Source organism: Diadema antillarum, unplaced genomic scaffold, assembly GCF_040938485.1.
Source record: "Diadema antillarum isolate AM-2024a unplaced genomic scaffold, OU_Dant_1.0 scf00000110, whole genome shotgun sequence".
Taxonomy (NCBI): Eukaryota; Metazoa; Echinodermata; class Echinoidea; order Diadematoida; family Diadematidae; genus Diadema; species Diadema antillarum.
In genome coordinates, this window is record NW_027270999.1 from 1,269,085 (window position 1) to 1,287,988 (window position 18,904).

The following is an 18,904-nucleotide window of genomic DNA, read 5'->3' on the forward strand; positions in this document are numbered from 1 at the left end:
TCTCTTCTGACACACTGTATACTGGCAGAACTGATATTAGCAGTAAAAATGATTGCGAAGAGAGCAATAGAGCGAAATTTCAGCATTTTTATTGGACCATTGACCTCAACCAACAAACTTTCCCTGAGAATTATCTTAATCTGGTAATACCTGTAGGGGATACAAGTAAGTTGAAATGGGACCCGGGAGAAGTGGGACTCCTCTCCTATCTCAAAAAGTTTTGAACCAATATTAACCATTTTGAATTTTTCTGGGTGTTACGGTAAACTGGGTCATCATCACTGTCCCACTTCTCCTTGTATTCAAAGTTATGATAAAAATGTCAAAGATTTTCTTGTATCACTTTCTTATCATTTCAGATGTTTTTAATGCAACTTTCTCTGCCAGACCATTATGGATACATTACATCACACTTTGCGATGAAACTCTTTATGTGGAATTATTCACACACTCGCACATAGGGCCTAAGCATACACACACGTACACACCATATTTTATGATATGCTTGTGTATCATCTAGTCTACACATGTACACAGTTACTACAAGTATTTGTCCAACTTCACCCCAACCAATGTCCCACTTCTCCCAAGGGGCGGGGGTGGCCCAATTCACTCTGTTCAGAAGCCTTCTTAAAATCACTAGATGTAATTCCACAAACATGAGACTTTTAGGAACATGAAGTCTACAATCAATTATCGTAGCTGGGGCGATAAGACCTCGTATCTACAAAATGTCCAATGTTCAGGAGAGCCAAAAAACATGGCGGCCAAAGCACTGTGGCGAATGGGATAGCCTTTCCTTGTGCATGCCGTGGTGGCTTCATTTTTGGAGTAAGACAGTTGGGATTTGGACAGGACATCACTTAACCCATTATTTGACCAATAATCCAAAAAAGTCATTTTCACCAAAATCGCAGATACAAGTTCTTATCACCTCAGCGACGTAATGTGGCCTAGCACAGTAATCTTGGGTCAGAGACATGAGTGCCCTGTTCTAAATACTGTATCAGAAAAGTTAAAAATAAGAAAATTCATCAAATCACAATTTTTGTCACACTTCTCCCCACTCTCTCCAATACACTTAATTTCAAGAAACTACCAAATTTCAAGAAACTACCAACTGGCATTGCATGGATATAGAGGATATAGTGAAATTCTTATAATTTGACCTTGGCCTTTGACCCTTGACCCAAATAGTCCTAAGAGGATCACTGAGAGGCAGGACATATGTACATGTATGTTGTAATTTTCATTAAGATTCCTTATGACATTTCTGAGATATAGGGAAAAAAGTTAAATTTTAGCATTTTCACTTTACCTTTAGGACCTAACCTTTGATTTCAAGGCCAGAAACTTTCCCTAGAGAATCTAGTGATACACATGTAAACTAAGTTTCAAGAAAATACCTTCAGGCACTGCATAGATGTGGGAGAAATAATAGAAGTTTGATAATTTGACTTTGACCTTTGACCCTGAGCATGTGCACCCAACAGTTGATAAGCACAGCTCTGTCCACTCATACATACATATGTCAAGTTTCATTAGAATTTTTAAAATAATTTTTACGTTACACTGTCCACAAAATTTATTACTGACGGACAGAAGGACAGATGGACAACCAAAAACATAATGCCTCCAGCTACACTTCGTGGCGGAGGCATAAAAATGTTGGTGTGGACAGTCACTGGGCACATCTCATTAATAGTAGCAGAAACAGCTACATGTATTAGGCTGTGTGCTATGACATAATGATTTGCATCAGTGCCTCGGTAGCAATCATATTGTCGTCTATGTTGCTAGAATGCTGTGGCAGTGACTGTGCAGTCATCGCTGGGGGCTGGAGATCCTCAGACACCTGCTCAGCTGTCTTGAGACCCATGTCACTGATTCCACTGGCTGTCACAGCACTGGAGACAACATCAAATTGGGCTGGTTGACCAGAGACAACAGAGCTATTGACAGGTTCCACAACTGTTCTTTGGGTTGATGGCGTCCCAGGTGCACTTGATCCACTTTTAACCTGAGGCTCTTGTTCTGCGGAGGGAGGATCCTGTGTTTGAGGAGGTTCAGTCATCTTAACCACTGATGATTTCCTGGGTACTTTGCGCTCAAGGTGAATATCATGTTTCTTTAGGAGGTGATGTCTCAGACTAGGGAGATCAACAAATTCCTGCTCACACTCAGTACAGGGGTGTGGTTTCCTTCCTGTGTGGGTGAAGCAATGTTTGTCAAGATTTGTTTTCGTCAGGAATGTCTTGCCACATGCCTCACACACAAAGTCCCGGACATTGTTGTGCCAGTTTGTATGCACCTGTAGGTGTCTTCGTGTGCGGAAATTTTTCCCACAGATCTCACATGGATATGGTTTAATGTCTGTGTGAGTTCTTTGGTGGGCATAGAGAATTGAGCTTCGCTTGAAACCTCTGCCACAAACATCACACTTATATCTGCACTTAGTGCTGTGAACAGTGTCACAATGCTGACTCAGGGTTCCCTTGGATTTGAAGCTCTTGCCACAAATTTCACAAAGATGAGACTTTTCAGTGTGGACGTTTCTTTTGTGAAGATTAACTAACCAATTATGGTGAAACTTTTGGTGACAAATATCACATTCGTACTTACGATCAGAGTGATATTCCATATGGCTCATTAGTGTTTTCTTGTCATAGTAGACTTTGTCACAGATGTCACAGGGAAATAACTTATCCTTTGTGTGCACTCGATTTAAATGAGCTTCCATTGATCCCCGGGTCCTAAATCGCTTCCCACACACTTCACAGGCATATTTGTCTTCATGCAAATATTTATGGGCGATGTATGATGACTGATGGTAGAAGGTTTTGAGGCATATTTCACACTTGTAAACTATATCATCTGCCTTGTTTTTGTGCATAGATTTGACATGCGATTGGAGGCCTCTGTGAGTGTCAAACACCTTGTTACAAGTACTGCAGGTATATGTCATCCTAAAATGTTCAACATGGATGTGTTTCATGCGAGAATGGTGGGACTTGAAATTCTCACCACAAATATCACATTGATTCTGTTTTTTTCTACCCTTATTCTGTGTTGAATTTGAGGAGTTGCTGGTAACAGCTTCTGAGGTTTCTGTTGGGGATATTTCAGTGACTGCTTCTTCCCCTGCTTGTGTCTGTTCCCCGTCTTCAATTTCTTCAGGCTTGGCCTCCATTTCCTTGCTCATCTCCATATGTTCTGTGGTGGAGAGAGTAATTTCTTTAGTGTGCTCAACTGGGTCTACTTCTGACTTGACTTCAAAGGTAATATACTCTTTTTTCTTTCTGATGTCTTGGAGCTTTATGGATAGTGTTTGCAATTCTAGTTTTTCTGGTGGTATCCTGCAGTCACCTTCATTACCATTAACCAGCTCATGGTCTTGCATTGTGTTTTTCCAAAATAAGTCCATCACAATGTCAGTATCACTACACTCCTCTGTTTGACTAGTGTTTGAGGGAGAGGTTCTGTCACAGTTCCGGGAAGACCTAGTAGTCCTCCTCTTTTTATTGTTCTTCATGTCCCCTTTCCTTACTTTTCCAGACCTTTCCATTTCGTGTGATTTTAATGCTCGCTTTGACCGTTGTTTGCCAGTCTCCATCTTGCTCACAGGAACCTCCAGTTCTCGGTACTTTGACAGTGTCTCTGCAAGAGTTAACTCATGCTCCTCTTGAAGATGTTTGATGATAGGTTCCTGGCCATTGTGAGTAAAGTCACAGCGATCACAAGCATAAGACTTCTTTTGGTCTCTTCTGCGGCTCACAGTACTATTTGTGCGGATCTGGATCTTCATATTGACTATGTCACTCTTGGGAATCCTAAGATCCTGAATCTTTGCCAGTATCTCTGCAAGAGGAACATTGTGCACCTTTCGGAGATGTCTGATTATGCTATCCCTGGTGTGGCGAATGTGGTCACATTGGTTGCAAGCATAAACTGAGGGTGCAGGACACTGTGGTTGATGAATATCAAAGTCCCAGGTGTGCATAAACTTGGTGTGGCAGTTTAGGCACTCTACCCCTCCATCAGTTCTATCTAATCCATCTGCATTCTCTCTTATGGTAGAATTCTCATTTGGGGTTGCATTCTCTTTTGGGGTTTCTTCCTCCTCATTTTGAGGGTCTTGATCCCAGAGAGCATAACCATTGTCATCACTGTCATCATCGTCCATTGCACCACTACCATTTCTCATTGAAGTCCCAGGAGGGTTGGTGGGATATTGAACACTTGACTGTGCAGTTACTCCTGGATTGTCATCTTTGGTGTCAACCTTAACATCAACTCCTGTAGATATCAGAGAGATGTCATCACTGCCATCCATTTCATCTCTACCATATCTCTTGGAAGTCCCAGGAGGGTTGGTGGGATAGTCAACACTTGACTGTGCAGTTACTCCTGGACTGTTGTCTGTGGTCTCACCAACATCAACTCCAGGAGATATCCTTTGCCTGCTGTCTTCATCCCCAGGAACAAACCCTGGAGAGATAAACATAAATTCGAAAACAACTGACTAATATCACCAAAACAATATTTGCACTACACTTACACGGAGTTTTGTAGTTAAGCATGCCAAACTCAACAATGCCAACAGTGTCTACAAGATATTGATCCACTTTGAATAACCTCAGTCTTAGTCAGTCAGAAAGCTTATTTATAATATTATACAAAGAATATATAATGATACATTAATCCACTGTCATGTACTGCAGCATAAAATACATAAATCAGGATGGGTCAACAACACTGTGTAACAAAGGTATAAAAGTTTTCATTTCACAGTGAAGATGATTTCAAATTTGGTTAAGTTTTGCTGTGTCAATTAAATCTTTACCTCCAGTTGCAGTGAAGTATTTATAGGCCAGGTGCCAAGAAAATCAGTTGAGAATATTTATTATCATTTGTTGTTTTTTTTTTAAGCATGATCATCAATCAAGGAAAAGACAATTGGACCCCTAAAGCATAATGCCTCTGGGACCCTATGGAGGTACAATGTATGAGTATGGCAAAATAAATGAGTCACTTAAATAGACATAGACAATTACAAGTTTGACCTGATGGAAATCAGTGGTGGATCGAGGCTGGGGCACACTGGGTGCAAGCCCACCCTTTATATTTGTTAAAACAAATGAAACAAAAAGAAAAAAAATGGAGGGGGTGTATGCCCTCCCTTTGATTTTATAAAAGCGCTCCCCCTACCCTTTACAGAATTCCTGGATCCACCCTTGGATATGATGATGATTGGAGACACTGGGTAAATTGAGTAGAAAGAAGGCAAGGGCCAAAATGTGTCTCGCCCATTCGCGTAGAAGAAATTATGTTTTTCTAAATCCCGGAAGTTCATTGACCCCAGCTATGACCTTGTGGTGACCTTCAACTCCCCAAGGGACATCTACCATCCAAGTTTGGCAACAAGCAGACATATACTTCAAAAGTTATGAACCATAATTGAAACGTGCCGTAAAAACTTAACATTGGGCCTTAAAGGTTCGTTGACACCTGTGTGACCTTTGAACTTGTAATGCCTTTCAACTCCCCAAGGGACATCTACCATCCAAGTTATTATTATTATCATTATCATTATTATTATTATTATCATTTATTCGGCTTTCATTCCCAAATATCATAGTACATATTTCAAAATCAGAACATACACTGGAGTGGTAAGGGTGCACCAGGTTGGGCAGCCCGGGTCTGGAAAGAGCCAACTGAATGACTTGGGCCCTCAGGCCATCCTCCCTAACCCACCTGGTGCACCCAAAACAGTCAGTTTACAATATGAAAAATACAAATTTCATTAAGAGGCATACATTACAACAACAACAAAAACAAAACAACTGTACCTTTGTAAATGTCAATTTAAGATATGTGTAACTACCAATCTTTCTTATTCCATTCAAATATCAGAGGTCATTTTCTAAGCAAAACTAAGTAAAAAATATAATCAATACCTAGCATATTATGTTTGTCAACTCTTAAATGGCTACAGACATCAAAACCTGACTCACTTTAAATTTATAAAGTTAACACACAATGCATAAATTTGAAGTTTCCATGTAAACCACTCCTCACAGCATTTCATTTTGACTTCATTAAATTTGGACAATTAACAAAACAGAACTGCACAAGAGAGAGAGAGAGAGAGAGTTTGGCAACAAGTGGACATATACATCAAAAGTTATGAACCATAATTGAAATGTGCCGTAAAAACTTAACATTGGGCCATAAAGGTCTGTTGACACTTGTGTGACCTTTGACCTTGTAATGACCTTCAACTCCCCAAGGGACATCTACCATCCAAGTTTGGTAACAAACGGACATATACATCAAAATTTATGAAACATAATCAAAATGCGGTGTAAAAACTGAACATAGGGCCCTAAAGTTCATTGATCCCTGCCTGTGACCTTTGACCTTGAGGTGACCTTCATGTTTAGTAAAATGTGTACCTTTGTATAGCCATTCTTCCCTCCAAGTTTGACAGAAATTTTAAGTGAGGCAGTCCTCACAAATTTGAAAAAAAACATGTTGTTGTTGGTACCTCCAATGAACTACTTTCACCAAAAACAAACTTTCAAATCACCAAATAAGCTCGTAAATTTTGGTTGAAAAAGTGTGAATCTGCATGGTGAATATGAAATGAGCAAATCCTGTCGGAGAGTCAGACGTCACCGAGGCACAACTCTTCCCAGCCGTGGTCTGCTCGTTATCCGTACGCTCCCTAGTTACCCGGATGTATGAAGAAGACGGTGGCTACTAGTATTTGACATTGTTTCTACGTACTGTGTGTGTGTGTGTGTGTGTGTGTGTGTGTGTGTGTACAGTGTGTATCGTGTATTGTATATTCGCACAGTACATGTGTGAACAGTACAACTAGAACTACAGTAGATACCCGTACGCGGTTTGCCCTTCGCACTATTCCAGTCTATCACAAGCGCAGCTGCCGCCCTGTAGCTGCGCATGCCTGTTCTATGCGTACAGATTGTAGGTAGAAACGGTTCTACACAGACCAACTGTACTAGTACACTAGAGGGGCGATTGCATTCAGCGTCGTCTGGTCAGGCTATCTTACATCAGCAGTTTTGCTCGAATCGTGCAGAAAATTTGCCAGGAAAATCCTTTTTTCCGTCCAGAACCACAAAAGTATCGTGAAAGGTGAGCTGTATGGCTGGGAAATCTCGGTACAACGAAGTCGAATATAAGAAACTTAAGGCCTACAAAATTTCGATATCGTGTTGTGACCTATGTACCTGTGCGTGGACCATTTGAGAAGCAATGTTTTTACGTGGACCGGCAGGCTGTGGCCCTCGGTTTTAAACCGAGAAAACTCCTGAAGCCAGATGCAATCCCGACCATTTGCTCCGATGAGTTATAAAACAGAAACACCTCGAGCATCGACTTCGAAGAGAACCGAGGAAAAAAATCGTAGAGAGGTAAGAAAAGTGGCTAGCTATGTTTCATTTACGGTGGGGCTGCAGCCGGGGTTGGACTGCACTACAATGCCACTGAGTTAGCAGCTGCCAGTGCCGACTGGACATGCACGGGAAAGTGGAGCGAAATCACATCCCTACGACCCCCTGTGTTTACCCTGCCCTGCAGACGTCATATATTTTTTTTTTATGGAAAGGCGATATCCGAGTACTTACAGAAATATCGAGATACAAACAATATTTTCTTTGAAGAATTCGACTCTCTTATGCACAGGTTATCTTCGATTTGAACACCAAACTCTGCTAAACGGAGAACTGTGTACATTACAGTATGGTAAGAATTCGCGCGCGAGTGTTTTGTATGCTAAGAAGTATGTAACACGGACGGAAGCTAGAAAAGGACCGTGCCTATTTGATGTGAAGTTCATGGTATATATTTTATTTAAAAATACATATAAATTTATGTTAACAATATCAATTTTTCATGAATTATATATAACTAAGCTTGAAATATTTTGTGTGAAATAACAAAATCACATACCGGTACCTTCACATTTTATGATAAAATTATAACTGATCATTTGAACACTTAAATTGGTTTTTAGAGGCACAGCTGTCAACTTGGTGAGTAGAGAATGCATGACATAGCATCTTTTTGCCGGCTCTTACATGATCGCTTGCAGGAATTATTTTTCAAAAATTGCGTACGTACGGAGACAGTTTTTCATTTCCACGCGTATAAACTGGGTGAAAGGTTATGTTTTTTTACTCTTCTTAATTATCATTACAGTGAAAATCTCAGGACTGCCTCCCTTTTAGTCCTCAGTAGAGAGTTATTCAAGTTTTTGTAGCATTACAGACGGATGACGGACAGACACACGCCACAGGGGACCCCTTAGTCTCCTTGCACTTCCGGTGGGCTTGACAAAAAATGAATATTGTGGAGATGACAGCATTACAGTTACTGACCTGTGACTTTACACTTGTTCTCATCCACTGCTGGCTGCACTTGAATACTCACAACTCCAGTGTGGTACAGGAAATGGGCAACGGCCAATTTGTCTATTAGAAGTAAAGATAGCAAGGGGGGAGCATACATTAATTTCTCATTTCTGTGATAATTTCATGATGTCGGGTGGTGACTGCACCAGTATACACATGGATATTACAATAGTACAAATTGCATTAGAATCAGAATCACAAACACTTTGCTGAGACTACTGTGCACAGTGCACTTGCGCCATAAGATAAACAAGTCCTCAGGACCGTTTTGTTTGCTATGTAGATATTCTCAATTTGTTATTTTATAACCTAACAAAATAGAGAAATTATTTTTTATGATGAAAACACTCAAAGTATGTGCATATTCAGCACAATATTGCAATCTCATATCGCACACTTTAAAGCAATGCTACATGTGATGCAATCTCATTAAATTTGTTTATGAATATGTTACATTATTTCAAGAAACAGCATAATGTTGTTTCTACTTTTACTATTACTCTACCAAATGTATAAAAAGAGATGATTTAGGAATTGGCATAATAGCATAATATCATTTTTACTTATACTACATAGTATTAGTTTTTAAAGATGTATGAAAAAAGATGGTTTAGAATTCTGCTGCAATTCAACGTTCCAAAGATTTGTTAATCTGAAGGTGCGTGCATCCAAAGAATTGTTCTTTAATACCAAAGTTCATTATTTGGAGAGTAAATAAGGTTCATCATTCCCACTGTCTGCTTTAAATATGAAAACTAAACAAGGTTCATCATAACGCTTCATCAATCTGAAAAAATGAAAAAGGTTAGGTACTCTGAAGGTTCGTTTATTTAAAAATGATAAGGTTTGTAATTAGCCACATTTTTTTTTTTAACTTTCTGGTAAACGAGCCTTATTCATTTTCTTTTAAACGATCCTCTAGGACTAGAAAATTTCTAACCATTTTAAGACTGATGAACCTTTGTAAAAATGAACCTTATTTCAAGTTTAGATTGCTTAAAGATAATATAAAGTTTTGGTACCTCAAGTTTCCCTGAGTTTCCTTGTCTTAGTTTGTGTTTCAGGTTAAAGTACCTTTCATATAACTAACACTGTGAAACTTACTCATCCCCAAATGCTCTCATGTCTTCGTGCAATAATGGTTTCGTACCAGAGCAGAGCAGGCTCTGAAAAATTCGAACGAGCTGTTAGTTTGACTCGACGTGGTACCGCGACAATCAATATACACGTATTGTACGAAACCATTATTGCATGATTACTAAGACATGAGAGCACTTTGGGGGGAGTAAGTCTCACAGTGTTAGTTATATGAAAGGTACTTAAACCTGAAACACAAACTAAGACAAGGAAACTCAGGGAAACTTTTGAGGTACCAAAACTTTATATTATCTTTGACCTTAATATGAACAATGACTCTTCAGAATAGTGCTACAGGTGTACTTGTAGTTGCTATTGAAAAACTCAATGGATGATCCATATAATATTCATTTTTTCCGAACAAACATTCATAAAGGTTCAGAATTTGTGTGTTTCGTAACAAGGAATCTTATTTCATCTTGGATTAATGCAAGTTCTCAGAAATGGTGTGTGACACATCAGGGGGTGAAACACAAGAGTGACACAACTTATACAGGGTGTTACTGTTACCTCAAACATGGCTATGGCAATATTCTTTATTCATTTCTGAAACACAAGACATTACATTGGTGACCTTGACAAAAGGGCAAAATGTTTGGTGAACATCCATGACAGTGTTTTACAGAAGCTAAAACTGAGAAAATTTGGCCCTGATTTGTTCATGCCTCATCCCAGATCTGCCATGACAAAGTCAGACTCACCTTTGTCAGATGCATTATGGGCCAGCAACCTCTCACCCACTGCCTTGCTCTCTGACATGAACAGTCCTGCAATGGAGTTGTGACCGGCATTCCTGAGTACGAGTTCCCAGATATTTGGGGCTCCTGCCTCTGCGATAAATAGAGAAAGTTAACATATATATGTAAATAAAATAACTGCAGGAATAGGATTAAGGAATCAAGTTCTGAACATCTGAAATTTTCTAAAAAGTAAACATAACACAAAGCTAATCAGTGAGGGATCTTCAGTCAACAATTATAATGGCAGACCTCCTAACGTTTCTGACTGGTAAAAGGGATGAATCGACTCAGGGGGGCGTTTCATCAACAAGTTCGTCGGAGGTCTGAACTTAGCTCGTCAAGCAAGTTCACACTTGGTGTTACCCTTGTCGGCAAGTTCACGCGTGGTGTTACCCTTGTCGGCAAGTTTTACCCTTGTCGGCAATTGTTTCTTCAAACCGCACGCTTGTCGGCGCCGATAAGGGTGATATACGCTGGCGAGATCCCTGGTATCAGCCAATCAGATGCAAGGATTTACACTGACAACTGTTAAAAGCTAATGAAATCCTTGCATCTGATTGGCTGATAGCAAATTTGTCGGTGAAAACTCCGACGAACTCGTTGATGAAATGCCCCCCTGGCCATGCTGATGACTTGCAATAGCATCCTGGGGGGCGTTTCATCAACGAGTTCGTCGGAGGTTTTCACTGACAAATTTGCTATCAGCCAATCAGACACAAGGATTTCAGTAGCTTTTAACAGTTGTCAGTGTAAATCACTGACAAAAAGTTTCATGAAACGGTCTGGTCCTTGGTAGATGAGAAAGTTGATATCTAATTTTAAGATTTAATCAAATTATCCCAAGCCATGGAGGTACTCACCAACTAAATCAATGATAATAACATGTGTGCATCCTTATTTGTAACACGCTTAATACGATGATTCTAAGCACAAGGGGGGGGGGGGAGATGAAAGGAAAGGAAAAATGAATAAACATGTCATAAATACAGATTACACATAGGTAAAAAAGAACATAACATACATGTTTACTTTGGATCAGCAATATCATATACCGGTAATTAGCCTGACCAGACCCAATGACACAAATGGCTCTTTGTAACTGCGACCAGCCCCAACGTTATGCATTGGGGCTCCCATAACTGTGTACAAGGAGCGCCCCGGGGTTAGTCTCTTTGCAACTTATGTCACATCAACAGGGTCATGTGTAGTAATAACATGATTAGCTTTATGCTTAATACATCTACAGGGGTAGCTGTAGAGGGATCAAGGGGTAATCACTCATAGAAAAAAAAAAGGAGTTTTATTAATAACGTCATCTCTTGAACTGTAATGAATAATCTTTTATGACAGCCCTGTTTGTGGCAGGGCCATTTCATTGGGTGCACATCACGAGACCGACACCCACGAGTCATACAGCCCACGAGTCATACAGCTCACAAGTCATACAGCCCATGAGTTATACAGCTCACGAGTCATACAGCCCATTAATTCGACACTAAGCCAACAAGGCCCACGAGACCGACACATTACGCGCCGTGTTGTATCTGTCGAACTCATGGGCTGTTTTCACCTAGTGTCGAAGTCATGGGCTTTATTTGCCTAGTGTCGAACTCGTGGGCTGTATGACTCGTGAGCTGTATGACTCATGGACCGGTTTTCAATGTCGAACTTGTGGGCTGTATAACTCGTGGATGTCGGTCTAGTGGGATGACCCCGTTTCATTCATTGATAATGAAAAGGCCCAATTGGTAAGGTATTCCTTCCCATACCACTTGTAAGTAACTCCTGGCCCTGCTTCGTGCTTGTGTCCCAAAGTGGCAGTGTTCCAAAGTGGGAGTGTGACATTTTACATGCGTATCAGGAAACCATGGAATAGTTAATGTCAAGAAATTCAATAGATGCACGCACCCAGTGTCTTCAGTTTTGAAGTTGGTTTGGACAAATTCTGGGACAATGAACCCATAAAATGTAAGTTTAACACCACTCCACCTGGCCATGACCCAGCTCATCTGAAGGACCAAACCTGGATCTGAATACAGTCAAACCTGTCTATAGCGGCCATCCAAGGGAAACGAAAAAGTGACCGTTATAGACAGGTGGCCGCTATAGGCAGGTTATCCAACTTTGTGTGCAATGCTTACAAATGTACATGTATCATCGTTGTATATGAGTACCGGGTACGTACATGTTCATGTATGTGTGTACGTATAGGCACATGTTCCATGCATTGAACAATGCCGGTGTTCTTGAAATAATCATTGTTGCACAGTAGCATGTGTGCAGTCGTGAAGAAAGCTTGATACTAAATGAGCGATGAATGCAGCGATGGCGATCACTGAAAGTTGCCCATGAATCACTGGCACGGCTACTAAAAGCAGAAAAACGCGCTGAATTATCATCTCTTTGGCCGCTATAGACAGGTTAAAAGCTACTGCAGGAAACAAAATTTGTGGCCGCTGGCCGCGTTAGACAGGTGGCCGCTATACACAGGGTCTTTAACAGGGCTTCTCTCTCGGGGGGATTTTTCAGTGGCCGCTATAGACAGGTGGCCGCTATATACAGGTGGCCGCTAAGGCAGGTTTGACTGTATAGAGGTTTAGCCTGGGTTCAGAATCTTCCATCTCAGGTAGGTAAATGTATGTAGAGTTCTACACACACATGATGTTCATATTATTACTAATTAGTTGTTTTATTGATTTATGAATGAAAGTGTCCCTGCCAAGTGCCAAGCTGCCCTGTCAGAAATAGGCACCCTGTCCCAAATTATAGGGTTGTGGAGACAGGGGACAACAGAGGTGCAGCATATAAATTTATGTTACATTTAATACGTATAAGAAAAACAATCTCCATCTATCATTAAACTGTTAATTTCCCCAATCTTATTTTTTATGGTGTTGAGAATCTGTCTAGAAACCATCTAAGTCTATCCGTAGACTTGTCCAGTCAGTCTCAGCTAATACTACATGTAATACTATTTTAATATTTACTAGACCCTAGCGTTATTATGTAGTTATTAATATTGCTAAGTTAAAATTTAGTCTTAGAAGAAATGAATTTCTATGTTACCAGTACAATATTGTGGATTCCATAAACTGGACCATTAAGAAAGTCTAGTAGTAGGTTGCTGCCATAGCCTCTACTAATATGTTCGAACTGGAATTGGTCGTAGGCTGCTCTACGCTGTACTCAATCAGCCGTCTCTGTCTGAGTGAGATCAGGTCAGGAGGGCATTTCATGAAGCTGTTTGTCCGATGAAGTTGGCGGACAAATTTGCTCTCAGCCAATCAGGTACAAGGATTTTAATAGCTTGTAACAGTTTGTCAGAAAAATATCCGACCAAAAATGCTTCATGAATTTGAAATGCCCTCCGCGGGGGGGGGGGCACCTGGGGGGCGTTTCATCAACGAGTTCGTCGGAGGTTTTCACCGACAAATTTGCTATCAGCCAATCAGACGCAAGGATTTACACTGACAACAGTTAAAAGCTAATGAAATCCTTGCGTCTGATTGGCTGATAGCAAATTTGTCGGTGAAAACTCCGACGAACTCGTTGATGAAACGCCCCCCCTGGACTCATTTCTTGCCTGCGACGGACATTCGCCACCTTTGGGATTCCAGACGAACTAGCATCAGATGGTGGACCTGAATTCACGGCAGTTACCACACGCTGCTTCCTCAAGGACTGGGGTGTTCATCACAGACTTTCCTCTGTCGCATATCCACATAGCAACTGTCGGGCTGAGGTAGCCGTCAAATCTGTGAAGCGCCTTATCATGTCCAACACCAGCCCTACAGGTGCCCTGGACACTGACGCCTTCCAACGTGCCATGCTACCAACAGTACCGAAACACGCCCGATAGGGACACCAAGCTGTCTCCGGCTATGTGTGTCTTTGGCCATGCCATCCAAGACTTCATCCCCGTTGCTCCTGGCAAATACTTACCGCACAAGGCATGGCGTGAAACCCTGGTAGCTCGCGAAGAGGCACTTCGCACCCGCCACATGAGAGATGCGGAACGTTGGGCTGAGCATACCAAACGACTCCTCCCCCTTGCTGTTCGAGACCATGTCCGCATTCAGGATCAGACGGGACCACATCCACTTAAGTGGGACAGGACCGGGACTGTAGTTGAGGTCCGGCAGTATGACCAATACGTCATTCGGGTTGACGGTGCTGGGAGGGTCACCCTCCGTAACAGGAAATTTCTTCGGAAGTATGTCCCTGTTCAACAGCGCCCACCCCCACTGACTATGGAGGTCGACATCTCTGCTCCTCGCCGGCCAGCACCCATACCCCTCTCCAGCCCTGCGAGATGCGTACCACCTTCACCACACCCCACCAGCGCTGCTGTCCGCTGATGTTCCCCACTGCAACCCTGAACCAGTTCCCAGTGATCCTCCACCTCAGATGACGGTCAGTGATGCTTCTCCTAGACGGCGTCCTCTCCATATGGCCATCCCCCCCCCGCGGACTACCCAGGGACGCCATGCGAGACACCTCCCGCGCCTCCTGACCCGGTTCCAGCTCCTGCACTCGTCGCTTCCCCCTCGCCTGGCACCCCTGCTGCACCCCGTTGCTCTACCCGTCGCACCAGACAGCCTGCTTGGCACTTGGATTACTCCATGTGATTTCAGCCATGCAGTTCCCTTGAAACTATTGTTGTGTTCCTGCGTCTTTGGTTTGTTTTCACGTTCCTACGCTACGTTCAGCGTTGTTATTATGGATTTTACTCTTTTGCCTATGGAACTTTATGGACCTATTCCCAGCGTTACACTAATACCACACTGCTGTATTTTACTGGATCAGTCTTTGTCACGTTTTGGATTCTTGACATTTTCTTCGCGCCAAAGATTTGGGGGGAGATAGAGCCGTTAGAGGATTATATCATTAATCAGTACATCTGCCCTTCTCTTTCAACCTGCAGATACCGTGTTCATTGTTGGCTATAGCACCTGAAGGTACGCAGCTTTGAAACAAAGAGACAGAGTTCTTATTTAGTTTATAGCCTAGACTAGCTTATCTTAGTTTTGGTAGGTAAAGTTAACTAGAGTCGAGAATCTTACGTGTACGTGCATGGGTGGGACCACGCAGTCAGTGTGTGTGATACCTTCCTGACCTGGGAATTTTGATACAAGCTGCTGGTATCAATGACTGGACTGCTGGAAAAAGAAAAAAACGCAGTTACATGTAGCTACTCACCGTATTCCAATCCCGCGTCCTCCAGAGTCGACATCTTCGCCAGTCTCTATGTACCAACCAAAGATCCAGAGTTTTCGTCGAGCTGCAATGAACAGGCCAGTCTGCTTTATTGTTCGTTTCATGACCCGCCGCGCGCGCCCGCCAAACAGCGCTGCGGCGGCGCGGCGCGCCGCGGCGTGCCACCTCTCCCTCTCTGGCTCTCTGGCCCCAGATATCACATCGCACTTGCATTACGGTAAGCACTATTTCGGCACCCGTCCCGCTTCATCATGAATATTCATCAGGCAGTAAGATACTGTACTAGTAAATGGCAGAACGCTGGATACGCGCAAAACGTATCGCCGGGAAATGTAAAAATCTCGAAAAATTGCATCAACGGGGAATGTTAAAACGTCTCGCCGGGAGATGGAAAAATGTTCAGTTTTACCGAGAAATGTAAAAACGCTGCCGGGAAATAAAAAAAATTATGTATTTCCACGGTATTACCGATACATGTAGATGATGAATATTCATGATGAAGCGGGTCGGGTGCCCAGATAGTGCTTACAATTATAATTGATTGATTGGTAATTGATAATTATCAACACAATGAACGTGGGCGGCGCAGAATGGAGTACAGTGCAGTCAGTCTGTATCTGCAAGACCCCCAGTGCCCCCCCCCCCCCCCCCCCCCCCATCCACCCACCCACACCGATTTTCACACTTTGGGATGGGTGTTTTGTTTTTGTTTTCGTTGTGTGTGTGTGTGTTTGTGTGTGTGTGTGTGTTTTTTTTTTTTTTTTTTTTTTGGGGGGGGGGGGGGGGTGGGGTGATTTCTAACTCGGGGCTTCCAATATGCCTAGAATAAGAGACAATTTATGCGCTAGCAGGCGCGCCGGAAGCAGTTTTGGATTGGGGGGGGGGGGGGCAAACATTGGAGGGGGCTCAAGATTAGACCATGCATATGTTACACAATATACACATACACACACACACACACACACACACGCACACACATCTATTATATATATATATATATATATATATATATATATATGTAAAGTGGCGTACGGTGGGTCGAACATGGGGGGAACCATAAAGTAATTTTGACGGTCTGTATGCTTACGTGTGTGCGTGAGCAATAATGGGACTACAATACATTACGGAATGTGATACATTCAACAACGCAGTCATTGAGGAACATTGTAAGGTTTCCTTACATGGATTATGGAATGACGGTGTGAAACGATCGACAAATTATTACTGTCAGCAACATAAGGTGAATGGCATAACAATAAATGCGAGCGAGCGAAGCGAGCGAGCTTGAAAATTTTTGATATTCTACAGTTCCAAAACTGGAGTTTTAATTGTAGCTACCTATTTCGCTTTGAAATAAATGGGGGCGCATCGGGGGCAACTGCTGGCAATTATTGGCAGCAACATTAGGAGAATGGCATAACGATTCAATGCGAGCGAGCGAAGCGAGCAAGCTTGAAAATTTTGACATTTTAAAGTCCAAAAAACTCCCGTTTGTAGCTATATCTTTCGCTTTGGAAATTAGGGGGGGGGGGGCATCGGACGCAACTGGCTGGCAATTACTGGCAGCAACATTAGGAGAATGGCATAACGATTCAATGCGAGCGAGCAAAGCGAGCGAGCTTGAGAATTTTGACATTTTACAGTCCAAAAACTCCGTTTGTGGCTAGATCTTTCGCTTTGGAAATTAAGGGGGGGGGCATCGGACGCAACTGCTGGCAATTACTGGCAGCAACATTAGGAGAGTGGCATAACGATTCAATGCGAGCGAGCGAAGCGAGCGAGCTTGAAAATTTTGACATTTTACAGTCCAACAACTGCCGTCGTAGCTATTTTTTTCGCTTTTGAAATTACGGGGGAGGCGCACCGGGCTCAACTGCTGGATGCGAGCGAGCGAAGCGAGTGAGCTTGAAAATTTTGACATTTTACAGTCCAAAAGCTGCCGTTTGTAGCCACATTTTTTCCCTTTTTTATATATATACATTTTTTATTTTATTTCTTTGTTTATTCACTTCTTTTTATTATCATTATTATTATTATTATTATCATTTTTTTTTTTTTTTTTTTGGGGGGGGGGCTTTTTGGGGGGGCAAAAATGCGTTCCCCCCCCCCCCCCACTTTTTGGATTGGGGGGGGGGGGCGGGGCTGCCCCCCTGGCCCCCCCCCCCCCCCCACTTCCGGCGCCTATGTGCGCTAGCTGATCCACAAATCTGTACAGTGTAGGTGAATTATGACCGCCCTAACTATACTGGGGGCTTCAAAGAAGAACAAAATCACTTAATTTCAATAGGGCTATATGCAATGAGCTCGCCACTTTGCATAACCCATTGAAAGTGCTTTGCTGCTTTGTTTTACTTTCTTGAGCTTCCAACTATGATAGTTCACACACTGATCTTTTGGTGAAGCTGCCATGTTATTAGGGCCAAAGAAGTAATTTAAATTCCTTTAGATATAATTTAGATTTTTGCTACCTGAAATTCCACTATGTTGTAATAAAATTTTTGTCACAACTGTGCTTGTTATAATGAAAGGGGTATGGTACTTTCCATAGGCATATAAGCAAGCCTTTAGGAGATGGAAACGCAAATACATGCACCCAAATGCTAACAGATCCTTGAATAAGAGATGAAGAATATAATATGTTTGTATCTCTTGGTCATTTTTATTTCTTTGTTTATGATGTGAATGAAAAGCTTACAGCAAGCGATGAAACAGTCAAGTAATGCAGATGGCTTGTTTTTTTTTTTTGACAATAGAGGACAACATAATGTCATTCTCATGCTTGTGTCCTGTCTAGACATCCGGTGTTTTTTTTTTTTTTTTTTAATGCCTCCGCCAACGAAGTGGCCGGAGGCATTATGTTTTTGGGTCATCCGTCCGTCCGTCGTCCGTCCGTCCGTACGACCGTCCCGTTTTGTTTTTGTTGATATCTCAAAAACCGTGTGGTGGTTTTACATCAAACTTGGTATGAGGGTATATCCTGGGGGGATAATACTTTGTTTGGATTTTAGGGTCACGGGGTCAAAGGTCAAAGGTTATTTTGTGAAAAAAAGGTTGAAAATTCATGTTTTTCTCTATACATGTATATCGCAATAATGGTTCAAGGTATCTTCATGGAACTAGTATAAATATGCTTGTTCCAATGGGCAGTGATTATCTGAGGGAAGTTGGGGGTCATGGTTCAAAGGTCAGGGGGTCAAAGGTCAAGGTCAACTCATCAAAATATCACTACTTTCCTTATATTTATGCAATGCCTGAAGGTTTTTTTCCTTGATGTATGCATGTATTACCCAATATAATCATATTCTGTGGGAAGTTTCTTGCCAAAAGGTCAAAGGTCAAAAGGTCAAAGGTCAAGTGAAAGTGCTAACT

The 18,904-nt window shown here is 42.0% G+C and overlaps 1 protein-coding gene across 1 annotated transcript; it reads right to left on the reverse strand.

Annotated features, from left to right (window-relative positions):
- Positions 1 to 1,738: 1,738 nt before the first annotated feature.
- On the reverse strand, positions 1,739 to 14,385 carry LOC139719427 (uncharacterized). The gene is made up of 5 exons (XM_071630842.1): positions 14,261 to 14,385; positions 13,979 to 14,073; positions 10,280 to 10,408; positions 8,409 to 8,501; positions 1,739 to 4,488 (listed from the first exon to the last, which is right to left on the reverse strand). Exons 1-5 carry the CDS (start codon positions 14,383 to 14,385, stop codon positions 1,739 to 1,741), a joined length of 3,192 nt encoding a protein of 1,063 aa, XP_071486943.1.
- Positions 14,386 to 18,904: the final 4,519 nt, after the last annotated feature.

Excerpts from the sequence above, each read along its gene's own strand:
- LOC139719427 (XM_071630842.1), bottom strand. The coding sequence starts at position 14,385 with ATGGTCTCGAACAGCAAGGGGGAGGAGTCGTTTGGTATGCTCAGCCCA. Across the intron at positions 14,074-14,260 it reads TTCACGCCATGCCTTGTGCG|ATTTGACGGCTACCTCAGCC; the intron begins GTAAGTATTTGC and ends GGCGCTTCACAG. Across the intron at positions 8,502-10,279 it reads CCATAATGCATCTGACAAAG|ACAAATTGGCCGTTGCCCAT; the intron begins GTGAGTCTGACT and ends TACTTCTAATAG.